General features: G+C 40.0%; 2 protein-coding genes across 4 annotated transcripts; one reads left to right on the top strand and one right to left on the bottom strand.

The window, feature by feature from the left end:
* Nucleotides 1-734: 734 nt before the first annotated feature.
* On the bottom strand, nucleotides 735-18698 carry LOC121639393 (leucine-rich repeat-containing protein 72). The gene is made up of 4 exons (XM_041984587.1): nucleotides 18530-18698; nucleotides 15443-15634; nucleotides 15270-15347; nucleotides 735-963 (listed from the first exon to the last, which is right to left on the bottom strand). Exons 1-4 carry the CDS (start codon nucleotides 18691-18693, stop codon nucleotides 777-779), a joined length of 621 nt encoding a protein of 206 aa, XP_041840521.1. The 5' UTR covers nucleotides 18694-18698; the 3' UTR covers nucleotides 735-776.
* On the top strand, nucleotides 4623-13149 carry LOC121639392. Of its 3 annotated transcripts, XR_006010149.1 has the most exons (6): nucleotides 4623-4891; nucleotides 6970-8006; nucleotides 8093-8248; nucleotides 9163-9275; nucleotides 9409-9501; nucleotides 11803-13149. XR_006010149.1 is itself a non-coding variant. In XM_041984585.1 (5 exons), exons 2-5 carry the CDS (start codon nucleotides 7503-7505, stop codon nucleotides 12124-12126), a joined length of 1077 nt encoding a protein of 358 aa, XP_041840519.1. In that variant the 5' UTR covers nucleotides 4623-4891; nucleotides 6970-7502; the 3' UTR covers nucleotides 12127-13149. The 3 variants fall into 3 exon arrangements, 2 of the variants coding, with proteins under 2 accessions (XP_041840519.1, XP_041840520.1); XM_041984585.1 differs by lacking the exon at nucleotides 9163-9275; XM_041984586.1 differs by lacking the exons at nucleotides 4623-4891; nucleotides 9163-9275 and adding an exon at nucleotides 5816-5876.
* Nucleotides 18699-20990: the final 2292 nt, after the last annotated feature.

Raw genomic sequence — 20990 nt, forward strand, 5'->3', positions numbered from 1 at the left:
CATGATAACTATTTAAACTCCAAACCTTTTGTCTTTGGTATGTAATGAATGTATCGATAGATGAAGCAGCATGAAGGCGCCACCGTGCATCAGAAACGTCTTCTTGGCTTTATTGCAGCCATAGAGGAGCTTTATTTTTCTTCTTTTCAGACACACATAGAACTTTCTGCTCACTGGTTGATCTTTGGCGGCTCCTGATTGGACATTACCGTGAATCTAAGCTCTCTGATTGGTGGAAAGTCTGACAGGAAGGGGCTTCATCATCATGTCCAGGTCTAAATAGAGTCTCTTAGTAGTGATAGTGATCTTTTTATGATGAAATGTGATAAATAATGCTGTTATCATGGATCATTGTGGATTTGCCAGATAGAGTCTGAATAAAACTACATTTAGTGGCTGGATTGTAAACCTCCTGGACGAGATAGAAATGCCTGGATATGTAGAAAATAAATAAATAAATGATTATTTTCTTTTGCATCATTTTCTTGTGTCCTCTGCTAATTTAGGTCCTCCATAATGTTTGTTGTCATTTGTTTTGTAAACAAATATTAGAAAATAAATAAATTAATACAGAGAATCAGACTAAAGGATAAATTTTTCCATCTGACTGGCCTCTCTTGCCTCGTCTGAGGTTGCAGCAGGAAAATCAAACTAGGATACGAAGCTGAGTGAAAATAATTTCTTCTTTAATGTGTTGTGCTGCATAATTAAAACATGACAATATTTACCTGCACATACAGATTCAGAGACATGACACGGACGGTAAATTCTCAGAGCTACTGCCTCGTGATGGTGTTGGACTTCTTATGCATGTGTTTCCTAGACAAGTCCTCCTTCCTCATTCTGCTGCTCAGACCGATATGCTGCAGCCTGTAGGTCTTCCGGGCCTGAACCCGCTCCTCGTCCAGAACTTCTGTGTCATCCAGAATCTCCAGACCTGGGATCTGACTGATCACATACTGTCTGAGAGAGAGGAGGGAAAACATGCAGTTAAAACCATGATCTCGTCCAGCCTGAAGGAATGTTTGCAGCCAAGTCTGTTTGTTAAATGTTGGCAATCAGGAATCAATGACTTATGATTATTTATTTCTTCATCAGGACCGCCTTCTAGTACCGGGTCGGACCTTTTTAATCCTGGTGTGATAGATGGAAGCAGGTGATGGAAACCTTCCTCAGAGGTTTTGTTCCATATTGACATGACAGCATCACACAGTTGCTGCAGGTTTGTCGGCTGCATCCGTGATGAGAATCTCCCGTTCCACCACATCCCAAAGCTGCTCTACTGAACTGAGATGTGGTGGTTGTGGAGGTCATTGGAGTCCAGTGAACTCATTGTCATGTTCTAGAAAGCAGGTGGAGATGATCTGAGCTTTGTGACATGGTTCATTATTCTGCTGGAAGTAGCATCAGAAGATGCTCCACTGTGGTCATAAAGGGATGGACATGGTCAGCAACAATACTCAGGTAAGCTGTGCTGGTTAAACCAGGCCATGTTGGTACTAAGGGGCCCAAAGTGGACCAAGAAGATGGATGGATCCATGTTTTCATGATGTTTCCACCAGATTCTGAGCCTAGCATCTGAATATGGAGCTTAAATGGAGACTCATCAGACCAGCAATGTTTCTCCATCTTCTATTGTCCAGTGTTGGTGAGTGTGTGTGAATTGTAGCCTCAGTTTCCTGTTCTTAGCTGACAGGAGGCACCCGGTGTGGTCTTCTGCTGCATCCTGGTCCAGACAATTGCTGCTCGCTGGATATTTTCTCTTCTTCAGACCATTCTCTGGAAATCCTAGAGATGGTTGTGGGTGGAAATCCCTGTAAATACTCAGACCAACAACCATGCCACATTCAAAGTCTCTTAAATCCCCTTTCTTCCTCATTCTGATGCTCAGTCTGAACTTATAATAATAATAATGGATTAGATTTATAACACGCTTTTCAAGACACCCAAAGCACTTTTCACTTAATACTTCTGGAACTGAGGAGACCAGTTGTTGCAGACAGATGTGGACAGGAGGGAGGACGAACAATATGAAACCATGCAGATTCAGGTCAACCGTCAACCTCCCAGGAAAAAATGGCAGCAGTCCCTCTTTAGAATTCCAGCATCCACCTCTGCATTAGTGGTCCTCCACACATTTAAAGTCATTCACACCATCCACACCATGCTCCCTCACACTTCACAGCTAGATGGCAGCCTGGATGCTCTTTCTCATCCTCCTCTTGTAAAACAGTTTCAAGCTGCGTTTCTAGTGCGGCTGTGGTCTGTAAGGAGTTAAATTCTTTTCCAACGTGCTCCTGAGCATGTTTGGTTGTATTACTTATGTTGGCATGATGGTTTTTCATGCTGTACCCAATGAATGGCCATGTACCGTTAACAGTTATTTCTGTCTTTGACCTTTATACATTTTATTCCTTTTTACCATTAAGTTGTCAAAATGAAAATCTTCCCATGGGGATGACTCAGCAGACTCAGCATTGAGCTTCCATCCATTTTAGAAACAGGGTAAGGAAACAAGAACTGGCAAAGCTGATATTTTTAGATCTTCTGTGGTGAGATCAGGCTCCAACGTGATCTGATCTACAGCTCCACTTCTAAAAAAGATGTCTGTAAAAATGCATAAAAAGGTAGCATTCAATGATTTCTAAACATTATCAGTAGCAGATAAACATCATATCAGATATGAAACTGAGACATTTCACCATGTGATGGAAAAAATTAGCTAATAACCTGCAGATTTTCCAATGTTTCCTGATTCTACACACCTGACTCAAATGAAATAATCCAACAGCCTATTAAGTTTTGCACAGTGACTCATCAGTTTGAGTCAGGTGGTTTTGGAGCAGGGACACATCAAAAACCTGCAGGATTGTGGCCCTTGAGGACTGGAGCTGGACACCCCTGCTCTAAACCCTCTAACAGCTCAGAAGAATCATCTAGTTTAGCTTCTTTTCTTTAAATATATTTACTCTCCAAGTCAAAATGAACCAGCACTTAAAGGAGTGATTGGTAATAAGGATTAATGTAATAATGGACTTTTTATGAATGTTTTTATGGCTTGTTTTAAGATGTTTCTCGCTTCTCTGATTCGTAGATACTTTTTCTTATTTCAGTAAATCTTATCAAGTGTGATTATCTTCCTGCACAGGCTGTTTATTTCACTTAATTATAGTCTTAATCTTCTCAATTTAAGTGATTTTCTTATGTTCAGAAGCTCATCTTTCCATATCATAAAGACTTCTGGCCGGATATAAGGTTGTAAAACTTAGTCAATTTTTGCTGTGTGACGGCCCCAGATCACCAGCATCCAGCCTTGTCCCCTGCACACAGAGATTCCTCCTGATTTCGGAATCTTCTGATGATATTCTGCACTGTAGATGGTAGATCTTCAAAGTCTGAGCAACATTTTTCTGAAACTGTTCGACAGTTTTAGATCCAGTTGGTCTCAGATTGGTGAACCTCTATCTGAGCGACTCTGCCTATTTCTTTAGAAGTGGGGTTGTATTCCTCCAAACAAAAGTTCTGCATGTTGCATGTCAGTTTAAAGCCTCCTGTAACCCTCCACAGAATAAAGCTATTCCAGCTAATAGATAAAGTAAATATTTTAAGCATTCAATAAGAATTGCACCAACCAGTTCAAATTATTTATTGGTTTGTTTGTGTTAACAGTTTAGCCAGATTATTAATGGTAAAAGAAAGGCAATGAGAAAGAAAATTATTTTGTGCTTTGTTATTATATTAGCTTAGTTTGCTTTAATTTTGTTGGTGAGAACTATTAATTATGAATCAAATGCAAACTTTGAAAAAATACTTACAACAATGAAAGTTATAAAATCTTTTTTAACCACAGGACCTCTCTGGAGTGAGTCATGGCAAACAGCTGCCCCGTCATCTGTGCAACGTTGGATTAGTGGGTTTGCATGTTTCTACCGTGCAGCCGACCAGCAGCAGTGATATTAAGAAAAGATGCTAAATAACAAGGCACAAAAGGTTTGCAAATACAGACGTTTGCAGACGGGTCGTACAGACTCAAGCCTGGCTGGTTGTTTGAAAAGATGCACCTGCTGCTGCATTGTTCCCCGAGCTGGTACATTAAAAGCCTCTTTCCTCTTTTTAAATCTTTAAAACATGTCCATTAGCCTGTTAACTTGGCAAACAAATCATCACGACTCAGTCTGAAATGATGAAAAACACATCATCAAACAGGAAGAGATAGAACCACACATTTAGGTTTTTGTTCTTGCGTTAATGAACCACATGAGGGAGCAAATGTTCCAGTAAAAATGAAAGCAGCTGCAGACAACATGTTTGCGTCTTGTTTTAAACCATTGTTAACACTGAGAAATACAAGCACACCTCCTGTACATCAGCGCCACCTGCTTGTTAACACAGATATCTAATCAGCCAATCACAGGGCAGCATGTAGTCATGTAGACGTGGTGAAGACGACTTGCTGAAGTTCAGGCTTTTCCTTTTAAAGAGGATTTAAGAGACTTTGAACGTGGCATGGTTGTTGGTCTGAGTATTTACGGGGATTTCCACCCACAACCATTTCTAGGGTTTCCAGAGAATGGTCTGAAGAAGATAAAACATCCAGCGAGCAGCAGTTGTCTGGACTACACTCAAAAAATAGAAACAACCAGTTTGTCCAATTTTCTCAACTCTAACATGTAGTTTCTACTTAAATAAAATGTGATTGTAGATTTACACAATAACTTTGTGTAAATTTAACGTAAAACCTTAAAACTCACTATTTACTTGATTAATTCATGTTGTGCTAACATGAAGGATTCAAGTTCAGATACAGACACGGAAATTCCCGGACACTGTCGCGAGGTAAAAAGAGAACAGCGAGCAGCAGGCAAAACGAGGAGCATGTGGAAAGTTTAAGGTAAGCTGGAATCTAATGTCATCTGAAAAAATTTACACCATGCTTGAATGCATCTTGTATACATACATACATACATACATACATACATACATTTAATTATTATTTGATTGATTAATGTATTACTTGATCAAAGCCAAACAGTTGCTAGCTAGGTCACTGTAGGTAGCACGATGCAAGGGGAGGACGGTTAGCCTAATTAGTTCAAAATGTTACTGGATGTCAGTCTTTTACAGTCTATGATGTCAGTTCATGTTTGTGATATTATTTGCACCACTTGTCGCCTCATGTCATCTTCAGAAATTGTATTTTTATTAAATTTGCTAAGCCCAGTGGATGTTTTTATTTGCTTCCTTGGGAACGTTTTAAAAGATAAATTCGTTTTTTTTTTTTTTTTTTTTTTTTAACCTGGGGCTATTTTCTAACATGAAATACGATCATTTAATCACCTAGACAGTTTTGGTGTAACTGTATCTCCTCGGGAGATATTTAGATCCACTCGCCACCAGCGTACATCAAATAGAATGGGAGTGGGTGGGGCAGGCTCTAAATACAGCCATTTCTGTAAACAAAAAAAAAAAAAACAAAACAAAAAAAAAAAAACAACTCCTTCATTTCACCAATGTGTTCTTGTGAAATGCTGTTGTGATCCCTCTGTGAGCTCCATGTAGCTTGGAGTTGCGTTTTTATGGTGATCCGTTCCTATTTACAGCCATTACAGGCACTGTGAAGCGGCCTGGAAGTGACGTCATCAAAGCCGCCACTTAAAGTTAATGGCTGTAAATAACGACTGAGCCGCATGGAGCTCACAGAGGGATCAGAGAAGCGATTCATAAAAACACATTGGTGAAATGAAGTTTTGTTCAGAAATTGCCTTATTTATTGGCTGCGCGAACCTGCCCCGTTTACTCCCATTATGTATGTACGCTGATCGCAGGTGCATCTTAATTTCTCCCGAAGGAGTTCAAGTTAAACCAAAACTGTCTGGGTGAGTGAATGATGTATTTCATGCTAAAAAAATAGTTCCAGGTTGAAAAAAAATTACTTATCCTTAAATTGATTTCTCATTGCACTGTGTGTGGAGGGGTGAAGCTCACGTGTGTGTGCGCGCGCGCCGGTGTGTCGGGGTAGAGCTGCGCCGTTTACGGTACAGAAAAAGGAGGACATATGTTATTTAGAGACAAATTACATGTCGTCTTCAAATTATAATATTTAGCCACTAACCGTTTAGTTCTTTGGAGACACACATGTATGACGTGTCTGCACACACCGCCACCAGAGTGCACATCAGAAAACAACTTAGAGCCAGAGAAGAAAGTCCGCGTTTTCAGAGGTGTGAGGATAGAAAAGTTTTCTTTGCTGGAGCAACAGCTGGGTCTGAGAAGTGTAAACAAGCAGAAACTTCCATTATAGTTATTTCTGAAGTGCAGTGTGACTCAAACTGATGCATGATGTTTGCATGATGATGTTGGGAGGTTTTCTTAATGACGATACATTATCTGAGATATACACTATTTAAAGCTAATCTGTTAAGTCAAATGTTCTCTGCAGTCTTTGGCATTTTTTCTTTGTTTTTTTTTTCTTTCCACACTTTTCTTCAGCATCTCAGTAACCTATGCTAAATCAGTCCATAGTGAGGTTTAAAAAATAACTAGTGACTTCACTGACCTATCAGATAATGCTTATATTATTTTAGCAATATTGTGCATTGATAATTAATATTGTATGTGTAAATTCACTGCAATGCTGCAATTGGGAGGCAACAGAAATAGACTAACTTTTGGAGAAATTCTTCAGGTCTACATTGTGAATGACAAACCATATTTTATTGTGAAGAGACTTTATGGGTGGTATAGAGAACATTTTAGAGCTTTTGAGCTCACAAGTTCAGCCTCTGAAACTCTCATGATTAGGCTTGATGAACTGGCTGATGACTACCCTTTGGCAGATTATTTTGTTGGACCCACACAAATGGTGACACTGAAACGATTTATCAACTTGTAAGATGTCTTGAAACACAAATGTATGTGTTTTTTTTAATATTGAAACCTATTCTTGTTGTCCTTATTTTACATATTTAGATTGTTGAAAGATGTCGACACCAGCAAAGCTGCGAGTAATCTTGGGAGAAAACAACTCACACAAATTGATTTTCCCAGATGGCATTCCAGGATCTGTCAGTGAACTTACAGAGAATATAAAAAAACAATGTGGAATACAAGGAAGTTTCAGACTTCAATATATGGATGTTGACTTTGGCAATGAGTTCACCAACTTGGAATCAATGTCAGATGTCATGGATAAAGGTACTCTTAGAGTAATCTTGGATGCAGAAACGCCTCGCCTATCTGATGGATCTCCACCACCTTCTTACTCGGCGGCTGCAGCTTCCCAGTCACCAGATGACCGCTCTTCATTTGCATCTGGTAACTCATTTGACACAGATATCCTGTCTTCTTCTGAATCAACCTCTTCTCGGTCATCCAGTTGGCCCCTTGTTTTCAGCATTCCTAAGTTTTCTTATGAAACTGAACTGCAGCTTGAAAAAGCCAACACAGCTTTCAGAGAAACTTGATCCTTGTTGAATCCTGATGTAAAACTTAAGTCAGCAATCATGGATGGTTTGATGGAAACTATTGTCAAGCACAAAGTGTACCTCTCTGATGCAGAGTTCAGTGAGGTAGCAGCAGCTCTTATAACGGCACATCCTTGCTTGAAAGAGCCAGGTTCCATAAGTGGATTTGGTGGTTGGAAGACAAGTTTAAAATATAAACTTGGGAACTACAGATCAAAGCTCAGGAGACTTGGATGTCCAGAAGTGACTGTGAATTCTCTGAAACACAAACCTGATGATCGTTGCAGTCCTGCCTATGGTGTTAAGAAACCTAAAAAGGCTGAAGTGAATTACTGCCCACCATATCCAGCCGGTGAAACAGCTGAAACTTTGGAGCAGATAAGAGTAAAACTCCTGTCTGAAGTAATGATTCGAAATAATGAAGACAAAGTAGCTGCCATGATGGACAAAACGTTTGCACTAAGACGTCTTGAGGTAGTCCAAGATGCACCCATGGTAGCGGATTTCAAAGCAAGGTGGCCAGGTCTCTTTAATGTGAGGGAGGTAAGTAAATATAATGACAATGCTTTCTTTTTTCTTTCTTAAAATGCACGATGATCATTTTTTTTTTTTTTCTGTTTAATTTTTAGGTGAAAGCAGAATTCAAGAGGATAACCACAGTTGAGCTGCAGTCCAAGTTCTTCTCGCAACTTGATGCACATTCTGAAAACTTGATGAAAGTGTTTGCCAGAAAAGGAGGAGTCCTTGGGAAAAAGATAAAGGCAGTGATGCTTCCAATGACTCGGGTAAGATAAGAGGTCAGGAAATTATGTTCAAATATTTAAGTCAAGAAGCTTATCAAAAGTTATGATAATGTGACTAAGTATCAGAGGTATCTAAGCAAAGAGATAAAAAGGCCTCAACTGTAAGTTATTGAAAGCGCTCCACATTGTTATCTCACCATGTTGTTAAAGGAATACTTTACCCTCAGAATGATGTCTTCATTCCACATCTTCGGCTGCATGATAAATATCAAGAAAGTGTCCAGAGTGTTAATCAGCATGAGGGTGAAGTATTCCTTTAACTCCATTGCACATGGGGCATTTAAAAAACTGGTATCCAATATATTGTTTGATATATATTGGATGTACGCTGATCGCTAGTGGATCTTAATATCTCCCGAAGGAGTTCAAGTTACACAAAAACTGTCTGGGTGAGTAAATGATAGTATTTAATGCTAGAAAATAAGTCCAGGTTGCAAAATACCAAACTTTCCCTTGAAGCTGCTCCGAGTGTTTTTAATTTCACCGCCAATAACCTCACCTCTACTGACCAACCAACACACTAACAGTGGGTCTGCGGCATCAATCCGCCTTAAAGAACGGAGGAGTGACAGGTAAAGTTAAGTGGGAACATGGTTTGATGACTTAGTACCTTCCCACTTAACTTTACCTGTCACTCCTCCGTTTTCTTGGCACGTTTTTGTGCTCGTTCTTTATGGCGGATTGATGCCGCAAACCCACTGTTAGTGTGTTGGTTAAGGAGTCAATCTAGTAAATAAAGTTAACTTGGTTGTCTGCTTTATTTCCACTTTAAAGATGTGAAATTAATATAAAAGTAGAGAATACTTGGTAGAATTCAAATGATTGTTCCAGTATTTTTTCAGAACTGCTCATTTAGCTACCCCTGCATCTCTTTTGTTTTGGTTTCTGGATTCCAGTGGATGACATACAGGGTGCACCCATGGCAGGTTGTAAGTCTCTTCATAGGCCAACAGAGACCACAGACTTGAACTGCCTAATGGATATAAAGTTAAGAGCATTTTATTAAAATGTAATTATTTTTAAAGCTGCCTTCTTAAAGTTGCATCTAGTTTTTTTTTTTTCTTTTTTTTTTTAGAAATTTTGCATACCAGTTGGTATTGATCTTAATGGGTGTGAACGTCCTTTCTAAATGTCATTTTTAGGCTGACAGCATTGATGTCAAAAGAGAATGCATCCTCAGAGGCTTGACAGTGTACTTAAATGAGGATCCACAAAAATTTGTGAAGGACTACACGGTATGTTGAACAGCCATCACACATCTCTCACACGCATTCATCTTTCATCCCAACTTTGTGGTTTTATTTTGTCAGGCGCAGTGAAAATTTACCTAGGGCAATATAAAACGACCTTACTTTAGAAAATTGCACAATATTCCACATTTTATAATGATCCCTAAATATGTGATTCTCATGTTGTTCTTTTGTTGTACTGGATGACTAAAAAAATTTGTCGCACTTGGCACACTTTTGGTTGCTCTCTAGAGGCCTGCTACTCATCTCCTTACTGTACAGCATCTGTGTTGACCTTCCTGTCCAATTTGCTGTCCAAGTCCTCAACTTCCTTTCTCAGGGTCCTGATGCGCAGTGTACAGGTTTCCTCCTCTGAAGTCATTAACCATCTCCCTTTTCTCAGATTTGTATCAGAACCAGCGTTCTGTATTCCTCCCCATGTCTGTCTGATTTATCTGACCACATAAGATTAAAAGTTTTAGCTCTGGTACCAGGTGTAAGGTTTTCCAGAATACCGGCACCCTCTCCTGCTTCAGTGTCTAATTCTAACTTATTCCATCAGAACAAGAAGCCTTGTGCAGGTGGATGGTGGTATCTTGACAGAATTTAGTATAATCAGTGATGCAGGCAATGATCTGATTAATGTCCTCTCTTTGACCCTCATTTATCAAACGATCGTAAGAATAAGCGCACATTTGTTAGTTAAAATGATCATACGGTTGGACCCACGTGTGATTTATTAAACGTTTTGTATCAGACCAGTCTCTTCGTACGATTAGACGCTGTTTGATAAATGCCACGGCTGATTTTCATTGTCATTTAAATGTTACGCCCATGGATAAATATTCATGGTTCAGAGACCTCACCCAATGAGGTGAAACCATGGAGAAGAGAAGTACTGCGAAGAAAATAAATTTTTCAGAGGTAGAAACCCTCATCTGTGAGGTTACATATAATAAAGATGTGTTGTTTGGCCACCTGAAAAGCGGAGTAAAAGTTGTTCACAAATCTGCAGTGTGGAAAAAGATCACAGAGGCAGTTAACAGCCACGAGTTGTGGAACGGACTCCAGCTGAGGTATTAATAAAATTCAAGTAGCATAATATATATATATCCACAACTCCGCGGCTGTTAACTGCCTTCGTGATCACGTATGTATACGTGTCTTCATCTCAACAGTAAATTCTTTACCTAAACTGCCAGGTAAAGAAGAAGTGATCAGACTTAAAACTCACCACCAAAAAACATGTTGCTGAGGCTCAGCAGCAGACTGGAGGAGGCAGCCAGATCCCAGCCCGACTCTGACCGTTACAGAGGAGATGATAGTGATAGGGAGATGATAATCGGGTCCGACTCCCTCTCTGGATTTGCAGGCAGTGGAGACACAGATCCAGCGGATCCGGAGGGTTGTAATTAGTTACTGTCACAAAGCTGACATGTTACACGGGTTCACATTTTTATTCAGATTTAATGTTTCAGAGTCAGGCACCAGCAACATGGCATCATAGTCCTAGAGTGGCCCGCTGAGCCAGACCACCAGAACCAGGACACAGGAGCCGAGGGTGCACGTCTGTCCCTCGTTCTGCACCTCAAAGACCAGCGGCTGTTATCACTGCCTTTTTGGAATTATTATTATTATTATTATTATTATTATTATTATTATTATTATTATTATTATTATTATTTCGAGAGCTGTTTACATGTTTGAATGACAGTTTGAATTTTTTTTTTTTTTCCAATAAACACTTTTAAGGTTCTGCTGAGCTGCACCGCAAACCCACACTGACTCAGATTTGGGTACAAAAACTCAGAGCTGTCGTGAGATTTGATCGTATCCTACGCTCATGTCAAAATTGAAAAATGCCGAGTCTTGCGTGGAAATGATTGTACGTACAGATTTTGGTCGTACAATCGTTTAATAAATCAGGGCCCATGTGTTTGACAAAGAGCACCACGTGTTGTGGTGTAAAAACTGTCCTGCAAGGCTTCACAGGCTTTCTGACTCCACCTCCTTACAGACCTTGCGTAGACAGAGAATCTTTGAACTTGCTGGCTCAGGCATGTTAAAAAACTCTTCGATTATTGAGGACTATAGAAAGCACTCACATATTAGTCAATTTCAAAATATTCCGTGTTATGAAGGAGGCTTCCATAATTTTTGCCATTTTAGAATTTGAAATTTACAAGTCATATCTTTTAGATCACATTTTCCATGTCATTTTTAGAGTAAGGTCTGTACAAGAATGATGCATGATGAAATCCTACTGAGAAAATCTGTGTTTATACCTTCCTTATTGTTCTCCCACAGACTGATGATCAGTGTATCGAAAGAGACCTGGCAGAAACGGTCTTTGGGATCTATGTGGTTCGACACAATGGTGCAGACCGTGATGACGATCCTGAGGACATTGGAATCGTTTTGGAGGGGGTAGAGGTACTGAGTGGTTTGAGAAGTGTCCCATTCGCAATGGCAATGTTTCTCGGACTTGTGTATTCTCTGAACATTAGTTACCCTCCAGAATTAAAATATACATTTGAAGCTGTGCAGAAAATCATAATGGAGATGGAAGGAAACAAGCTGTCAGCCAAAGTGCAAACTCTCAAAACACTGCTAGCACGTTCATCATTCTAAAAACGACATTTTAGTGGCTGCCCATACTATTTCTTACTTACAAAGATTGTTAGTTTCATTTGCACTTTAAAGCAGTTTGTAAGATGTATTTGATGTCTTAACTTTATAACAATTTTGAAAGCAAAAAGCTTTTAGTGGGCTGAGGAGATTTAAGAGAAGTATGGGAACAACAATGTGACATACTGAAGATTGGATATCCAAGGACACCTTTTCTTTATATTTTAGGAGTTAAAATATATGTTTGAAGCTGTTCAGGATCTGCAAGGAAACGGGTGGTCAGCCAAACTTTCAAAACACAGCTGGTAGCTAAGTTTGGATTTGGGAGAATTCTAGCCTCATCAGTTTATTAAAGATTTCATATTACATTTTTCAACTTTTTCACTGTTTCATCACGTCAGTCAAAAGCTTTTAGTGTGCCAAGCAGATTTAAAAGAAATATGTGAACAGCAATGTAAAAAACTGAAGACTGCATATATCTTGTTGCATCTTTTTCCTCGTTCTGTGAACTGTAAGGAGCGATGACATATTGAGTAAAGTTGCACTTTAGTATTTTTTTTTTTTTTACTCATAAAAACACATGGTTTTCATTTTTTTTTTTTTTTTTTTTTGTATTTAGTTGTATCCACTTAGATCTATGTAAATGTGCTGTAAGAATGTTGACCTCCTTGGCAGGAGTACCATTAAGGGTATTGTTTTTTGTTTCATTATAACCTTAGTTAACCTCATTTTGTTTTTCATAAAGTAAGCACTACAAATTCATGTTTTTAGAAACTGTGTGCTGTTGTTTTATGTTTTATTAATGTAATTACGGAGTTTTGGTAAACCATTGTCAACATGTAAGACTAAACGGTCTTTACACAAATAAGAGTTTGATTGAAAGCAAATAAGCTGTGTTTTTATTCCAACTTTTGGCACCACACATAAGAAGTAAATAGTACATGGACAGTGCTTTTATCCAAAGCACTTTAATACGCGTCAGATTCAGCCATTCACACCAGGGCTGAACGATATAGACAAAATATTCATTCCAGATGTCTCCATATCGATACAATATAAATATGGGCTGGTGGAAAGCAAGCATTTTTCAGAAAATATAAACGTAACACAGAAGAACATTGAAAGTGCATTTTATTTGTGACTTCCAGAGCTGTACATCCAGGAAGAGTGCGGGATAAATCTACATTGTTTATATTTTTGCTTTTTCAATTTGAATATCTTGAATGTGTATATCCCAATATGACAATGATCCCGATGGGCTATCGAGAGGCCATCTCAGGTTCAGTGTCTTGCCCAAGGACACTTAGGCATGTAGTCTGGAGGAATCTGGATTCGAATCCACCGACTCTCTGCTCTTCCACCTGAGCTACAGCCATCCGGAAGTTATTTTCCTTTTGTTTTGTTGAATGAACTTGAAGAAATCATGGAAATCATTTCCACCTAATTAATTCATTTATTTTCAACATTTAAGCATTTTAGTTTTTTAAACCAGATATCCTTGATTTGGGTCAGCCAAATATATCAGGGTTAATCAAACTTATTTACTATTTTTTAGTCTGATTCTATTGAGATAAGTTGTTGAAACTTGTTTCTGATGAGTTGAGATTGTATAACATCTGAAGTTAATTTTACCCATGCAAATTAAGTTGGCTTAACCGAAAGTATTTGTTTAAATCAAAACTAATACTTAAAAGTTGAACATACACATTTAAAATGGGTTAAACTAGAAAGAAAGATTAAGTAGAATAAACGCAAAATAATCAAGTTGACCCAAATTAAGTATATCGGATTGAATAAACTAATTGTTTAATTTTGAAAAAGAGTAATTTAATTGTGTGGAAATGATTTCCATGATTTTTTTAAGTTCATTCAACAAATTATTTTTTTGAGTGTAGGCATGACATGCGTGCTGTTTCAGGTCATCACCACCCCCCTGACAGTAGACGAGGGAGGGGAGTGCTGGCTGGGCCCTGAACAAATTCTGCTGTCAGATGTGGACTCTGTAAAAGAAGTCTTGCAGGTGGAGCTTCAGAGGGAACCAGAGCATGGAGCTCTGCAGCTTGGTGGCTTTCCACTTAAACCAGGACAGACCCTGATTCTACAAGACCTGAAAAGCCTTAAAGTTAGGTCAGATGTCCTGCCTCACTCCTGATTTCAGATCAAATTTGAAGAATCTACCCAGGCATTTGTTTTTATTCATTCATTAGTTATGTTGGCAGTTTTTATTGATTTTTCTTTTTTTTTTTTTATAGTTTCTGTTTTTACTTAGGAGACCATGTTTTCAGTGCATTAGCAAGAATGTGTTACAACAACATTACCCAATTAGCTTCACATGTTTAACTTCCTGTTAACGCTAATATCCAATCAACCAATCACACAGCAGCATGTAGTCATGGTAAAGACGACTTGCTGAAGTTCAAACTGAGCATCAGAATGAGGAAGAAAGGGATTTATCTGGACCAGAATGCAGCAGAAGACCACCCCGGGTGCCTCCTGTCAGCTAAGAACAGGAAACTGAGGCTACAATTCACACACACTCACCACACTAGACAATAGAAGATGGAGAAACGTTGCTGGTCTGATGAGTCTCCATTTCAGCTCCATATTCAGATGCTAGGCTCAGATTCTGCTGGAAACATCATAAAAATATGGATCCACCCATCTTCTTGGTCCACTTTGGCCCCTTAGTACCAACGTGGCCTGGTTTAACCAGCACAGCCTACCTGAGTATTGTTGCTGAACATGTCCATCCCTTTATGACCACAGTGGAGCATCTTCTGATGCTACTTCCAGCAGAATAATGCACCATGTCACAAAGCTCAGATCATCTCCACCTGCTTTCTAGAACATGACAATGAGTTCACTGGACTCCAACAGAGTCCACAGCCACCAGATCTCAGTCCAGTAGAGCAGCTTTGGGATGTGGTGGAACGGGAGATTCTCATCATGGATGCAGCCGACAAACCTGCAGCAACTGTGTGATGCTGTCATGTCAATATGGAGCAAAACCTCTGACGAAGGTTTCCACCACCTGCTTCCATCTAGCACACCAGGATTAAAAAGGTCCGACCCGGTACTAGAAGGTGGTCCTGATGAAGAGGTCTTATAAGCCTTATTTTCATGAGAAAAGTAAGAGCAGTCCTCACCTGTAGTCTATATGTTGGGTCAGACTTCCTCCATTGAAATAACTAGGTGCTGCCTCATTGTTCATCATACTGAGAATCCTGTGGTCAGAAAGAAACAGAGAGGATTATGGAACAAGGAACAGAAGTTCTAGTTTGATGGAGAAAATAAAATAGTGAATAAAAAGTGGGCTCACTTAATGCAGGGGAACTTTCTCCTGAGCTCCTCCACGAACACGGGCAGGTTGTTGATCTTGTTCTTGTTGATGCACACTGTGGTGACACTGGACATGTAGGGAAACTTCACATGAGACGTGTAGTTGTTGCAGTCCAGAATCAGAGTGCTGAGCTTCTCCAGACGCCCCAACAGAGCCGGGTTCCAATAAGGACTGAATGAAGGATAACACACTGGACATGCACATATTCATCCTTCATTTTACTTTGCTTTTAATTTCAGTGCAGTCTGAATGAAGCGAAGATTTTTCAGTTGTACACATCCATTTTTCTATTTCAGGAATGCAACACAAGCAGGACCTTCAGGAACCAGCTCCCTCTCTACCTTCAGATCATCTTAAAACTTTCCTTCCTGATAAATATTTTAGCAGGTCTGGCTTGGTGACCCTGATCCATCCTTTACTGCTGCTATAGGCCGAGGCTGCTGGGGGACGTCCCATGATGCACTGGGCTCCTCTCTGCTGGGGGACTTTACTTAGCAGCTAGCAGCAGCTAGCTTCAGGCTTAGCTCCCTTTGCTTTACCCAGCAGCTAGCAGCAGCTAGCTTCAGGCTTAGCTCCCTTCACTTTACCCAGCAGCTAGCTTCAGGCTTAGCTCCCTTCACTTTACCCAGCAGCTAGCAGCAGTTAGCTTCAGGCTTAGCTCCCTTCAGTTTACCCAGCAGCTAGCTTCAGGCTTAGCTCCCTTCACTTTACCCAGCAGCTAGTTTCCGGCTTAGCTCCCTTCAGTTTACCCAGCAGCTAGCTTCAGGCTTAGCTCCCTTCAGTTTACCCAGCAGCTAGTTTCAGGCTTAGCTCCCTTCACGTTACCCAGCAGCTAGCTTCAGGCTTAGCTCCCTTCACTTTACCCAGCAGCTAGCTTTAGGCTTAGCTTCCCTCAGTTTACCCAGCAGCTAGCTTCAGGCTTAGCCCCCTTCACTTTACCCAGCAGCTAGCTTCAGGCTTAGCTCCCTTCACTTTACCCAGCAGCTAGCTTTAGGCTTAGCTTCCTTCACTTTACCCAGCAGCTAGCTTCAGGCTTAGCTCCCTTCACTTTACCCAGCAGCTAGCTTCAGGCTTAGCTCCCTTCACTTTACCCAGCAGCTAGCTTTAGGCTTAGCTTCCCTCAGTTTACCCAGCAGCTAGCTTCAGGCTTAGCTCCCTTCACTTTACCCAGCAGCTAGCTTCAGGCTTAGCTCCCTTCACTTTAGCTCCCTTCACTTTACCCAGCAGCTAGCTTCAGGCTTAGCTCCCTTCACTTTACCCAGCAGCTAGCTTCAGGCTTAGCTCCCTTCACTTTACCCAGCAGCTAGCAACAGTTACCTTCAGGCTTAGCTCCCTTCACTTTGCCCAGCAGTGACAGCCTATTCAGCAACCCAAGAGAGGAAAAATATCCAGGAGCAGCAGTTGTTAGGGCAGAGAATGTGTCTGAGTGTGAAGGAGAGAGACCAAGCTGGACCGCAGAACATTTGAACCTGCAACCCTAAACTTGAGAAGAGGAGCAGAGTTTTGAAAGGAAGACAATATATTTGTGAGCAAGAAGTAAATTTTTGTGTGTGAGAGCAGAGTTTTAAGAGAGAGCAACAAGATATTTCAGCGTGAAAATAAGAAATCTTGCTCTCAGAGCAAACAATTACTCTATTGATTAAAAAGGGAAACACTTCTATATTGTTGCAGGAACATCAACCAATCAGGAGTTTCGGGAATTTTTATGTATGTGTATATTATGTATGATAGTAAGGGGTCCCTGTTATCACAAGATTTTCAGCCGTGGACAGATCAGGACTGCAGCAGGTCAGAAAGAGTCTGTACCCTCCCCGTGCTCAGCTTTGCTGCTGTAATAAACACCAATCAAAAGTTTTGACACACTTTCCCCATTAAATCCAAAGAAACAGCTGAATCCTTTCTGGCCTTTCTTTCAAGAACATTGATAAATGATTTTTCACACGTTTGTTGAAAACAAGATTTTCTGTCCATCTTCACTTTTTAAAGACTCAGATACTGATTTTCAAGTAAATCATGATTTCAATCAACTGACATCACTGGGGAATGTGTTGCAGGACTGAGATAGAGAAATGGATGCATATTACAGCATACACACATAATGTTGCTGCAACCACAGACACATGTTGAAGATGCACAAATGCACACACTGGAAAACTGTATATTGACAGAATGCCAGTAAAGGTGAGCAGTGCACTGTAAATGATTAACTCTGGAGATCTGCGAGCTGTTGACTCATCCGTGTCTTTAAACTACCCGTCCAGCTGCATACAGCAAGCAGATGGTCAGCAACTTGTTTGTGAACACACAGGAGAATTTAACTGGTGGAAAAAAATTTCACAAACAAAACTAAAATCAAGTTAAACCTTATAACAGATTAACACAAACACCATCCTGGATGTGGGACTCATTTGGTTGTAACCACTTTAACATATTTCCATGTTGTCCTCCATCCAGCCACATTCCAGTGGCCTCTGCATTGCTGTGGAATTTTCTGGAACAGGTTTTTCCACATCACCTGATCCTAATCAGGCAGCAGACCTGCTTTTCTTGGAATTAAAATCAGCAGAGTGAGACTATGAAATAAGATATTATTTGAAAAAATAAGTCTGTCATCATTGTGTCTGAAGATGAACACACCTCATGCTCATGAAGTCTACAAATGCTGCTTTACAGCTTATTATTAGAAATATTTTAAATCCTAGCATACACAAATGGCACAAAGCAAAAAAAAAAAAAAAAAAAAAAATTAAATTGATTTTGACCTGTTGCTGGAAAAATAACAGTAAACTTTTTATTTGCTAAATGTTTGATTATGCTAACAGGCTAGTTGCTAAATCTGTTTGCTGTTAGCTTCTAAACAGGAAGTGGGCGCTAACATAACTTCTCTTCAGGAGTCACTGTCACCAGAAACCTCCTCTTCTCAGTTGACACTTGTTTTAATAATACTGAAACATTGATACGTGCAGATTAACTTTTTATTTTAAATAAGGTTAAATCATAAAAAAAGAGGTGTTAGGAATATATGTTAAATGACTGTTGCTCTTCTATATAACAGTAAAAGGATACTCATCCAGCAGGTTGTAACTCAGGTCCAGCACCTCCAGGGTGTCTGTCTGTGTTAGTATGGCATCATAAGGGATCTCCGTTAGGCCCTGATAAGCAAAAGAAAGCCACTGAAAGCCAGAATCTTGGCTGGGCTGACTGTGTTGCCCTGAGGTTTGCTGATCCATGACTAAAATCCAGCGCCAGAACTGCTCCCGTTCCTTCTTAAAGTGATGAAGGCTAGATGAGGAGTGTGATGTTTATGCCATGTCCCTGAACAAGGACAAAGAAAAGAAAAGAAAAATACTAAATTAACAAATAACTAATAACTCATTTATGCTAGTAATACTATTGTAAAACATTGGGAGAAAGGCAAAGAAATACAGAGTTAGTAGAAAATACATGTAACTGCATTTTGTAAGATTCTGCATTTATTGTTGAGAGGTGAGGGTGCCATGATTGGGTATAAAATAAAGATTCATCATAGACTTCGTTTTTCCAAAGCAAAGGATGCCTGTCATTCTGTGCTTACCCTGTCAGGGAATTTTTTCATCATTTCAAAGAAAATATTTCTTAATGCAAAGTTGCAAAGAACTTTGGTCTTTAAAAATCTACAGTGCACAAAACATGTAAAAATGCTCAGAGATTCACAGAAAATCTGAAGGCAAAGGACCGAAATCACTGTTGGACTTTCATGAAAGAAACCCCAGGCAGCACTGCATGAAAAGCTGCTTCATCACCATGATCAATACAGCCACAAGTGTTCTGGAATACCTCAGAAAACTATTTTTACCACCTTAACACCTAAATTTATGCTCTGAAGACATCGGAAGGAGAGGTCGTAAACAATGCAATTGTTTAATATTTGTGAGTAGAAATCCTGCAGTGTGGGATGTGCAGTGAGAGGAGCTGAGCACGTACACCGCAACAAAAGCCAATCAAGACTCAAGCTAACACAGCTGACTGATGGAAGAGAAAGTAAGAACAAACAAAAAAACATGCCCCTCGGCTGGAGCTCTAGATGTTTTTCTGATGAAAAAACTGTTTCAGTTATAATTATTGCGGTTCACCAGCTTTAACCTTAACCTTAATTCACGGCGACAGGCTAATACTTGAGGACTTATCCAAAACGCATCACGCTAAAACAGTGCACATGTCACGATGCTTTATTGTTTTACATCCATATCACAATCTCAAGAAGCATACACATACTTTGTTTGATGAGCTTCAGGATGTGTAAAGTTGTATCAAAACAATGCATTTAAATGATGTTAATAATATACAATGACAGTGACAATGATAATAACAATGATGGTTAATAGAAAGTTTCACCTCAAGCTCACCCTGTCTCCATGCTCCAGGCCCCAAACCAACACATGTGAGCACACTCATTAATAACTTCAACACACCCAAAGTGCCACCCACGGTGCCACCCACAATCACCAGTGGTGTCACTACGCAAGTGCACACATACTTCAAGTGGGAAATAATATGGCTCCTACAATAATAATCATAACTATTATTTATAGTGCTGTTATTTATAACACTGTTATTCCCATAACCGGTTGTTTGCAGAAACTTTTTCCATAGTTGTTTCTTTTTTCTTGTGTGTGTGTTTTTGTTTTGGAAAGAAAGAAGCCAAAAAAAAACTATCATTGCTTCTTCACGTTCGTCCGCCATGTTTGTTTACAATGAAGGCTTGTTTGACTATGTCAGATTTGGAATATTGAGTGTGAAGAACCTGATACTTTGCTGAAGAATTGGTTGGTGTGTGGTGTACTCTGAAGTGCACACCACACTATAAGATCAGAAGAGAGAAATCTTGTGGTATCTGTCTTTTGTTATTAAGTTTGTGGTCTCTAATCCTGTAATGTGTGCCAGCCTTAAGCACGGAAGCTTTCCCAGGCCAACTAAGAGTTGTAAGATAAGTAGTCCCTCCAGCGTGTCCTGGTTCTTCCCCGGGGTCTCCTCCTGGTGGGACATGCCCGGAACACCTCATCCTGACCAGATGCCTGAGCCACCTCATCTGGCTCCTCTCGATGTGGAGGAGCAGCAGCTCTACTCTGAGCCCCTCCCCAACACAGAGCTTCTCACCCTATCTCTAACGGCAGATTTATGCTTGTGTGTGTCCGCATAACCGCTGTAGGCTCGGCGTAGCTCTGCAGAGGCTCGACGTGCACCTCTTCCAGACCTGATGTGCACCCCTGCTATGCAGACAGTTATGCGGTGGTACTTCCTTGTTATTGGTCAGTTTGGGATAACGTGTTACTGGATATCTGGATCTTCTCGTTAAATTTGTGTGGCAAACACTGTTTTTAAAAACAATAACCAGTGGATCAAGTTGATGAGAAGCAGATCAAAATATTTCTTCGTTTTCTTCCACAAGCTAATGAAGACACTGAACCATACTGGGTGCCATTGTTGTTTTAAAACAGAAAATATCTACCGAACTGAAGTGAACCATCAAAAGAACTCCGACCTGGCG

The sequence above is a fragment of the Melanotaenia boesemani genome, chromosome 5 (assembly GCF_017639745.1).
Source record: "Melanotaenia boesemani isolate fMelBoe1 chromosome 5, fMelBoe1.pri, whole genome shotgun sequence".
NCBI lineage: Eukaryota > Metazoa > Chordata > Actinopteri > Atheriniformes > Melanotaeniidae > Melanotaenia > Melanotaenia boesemani.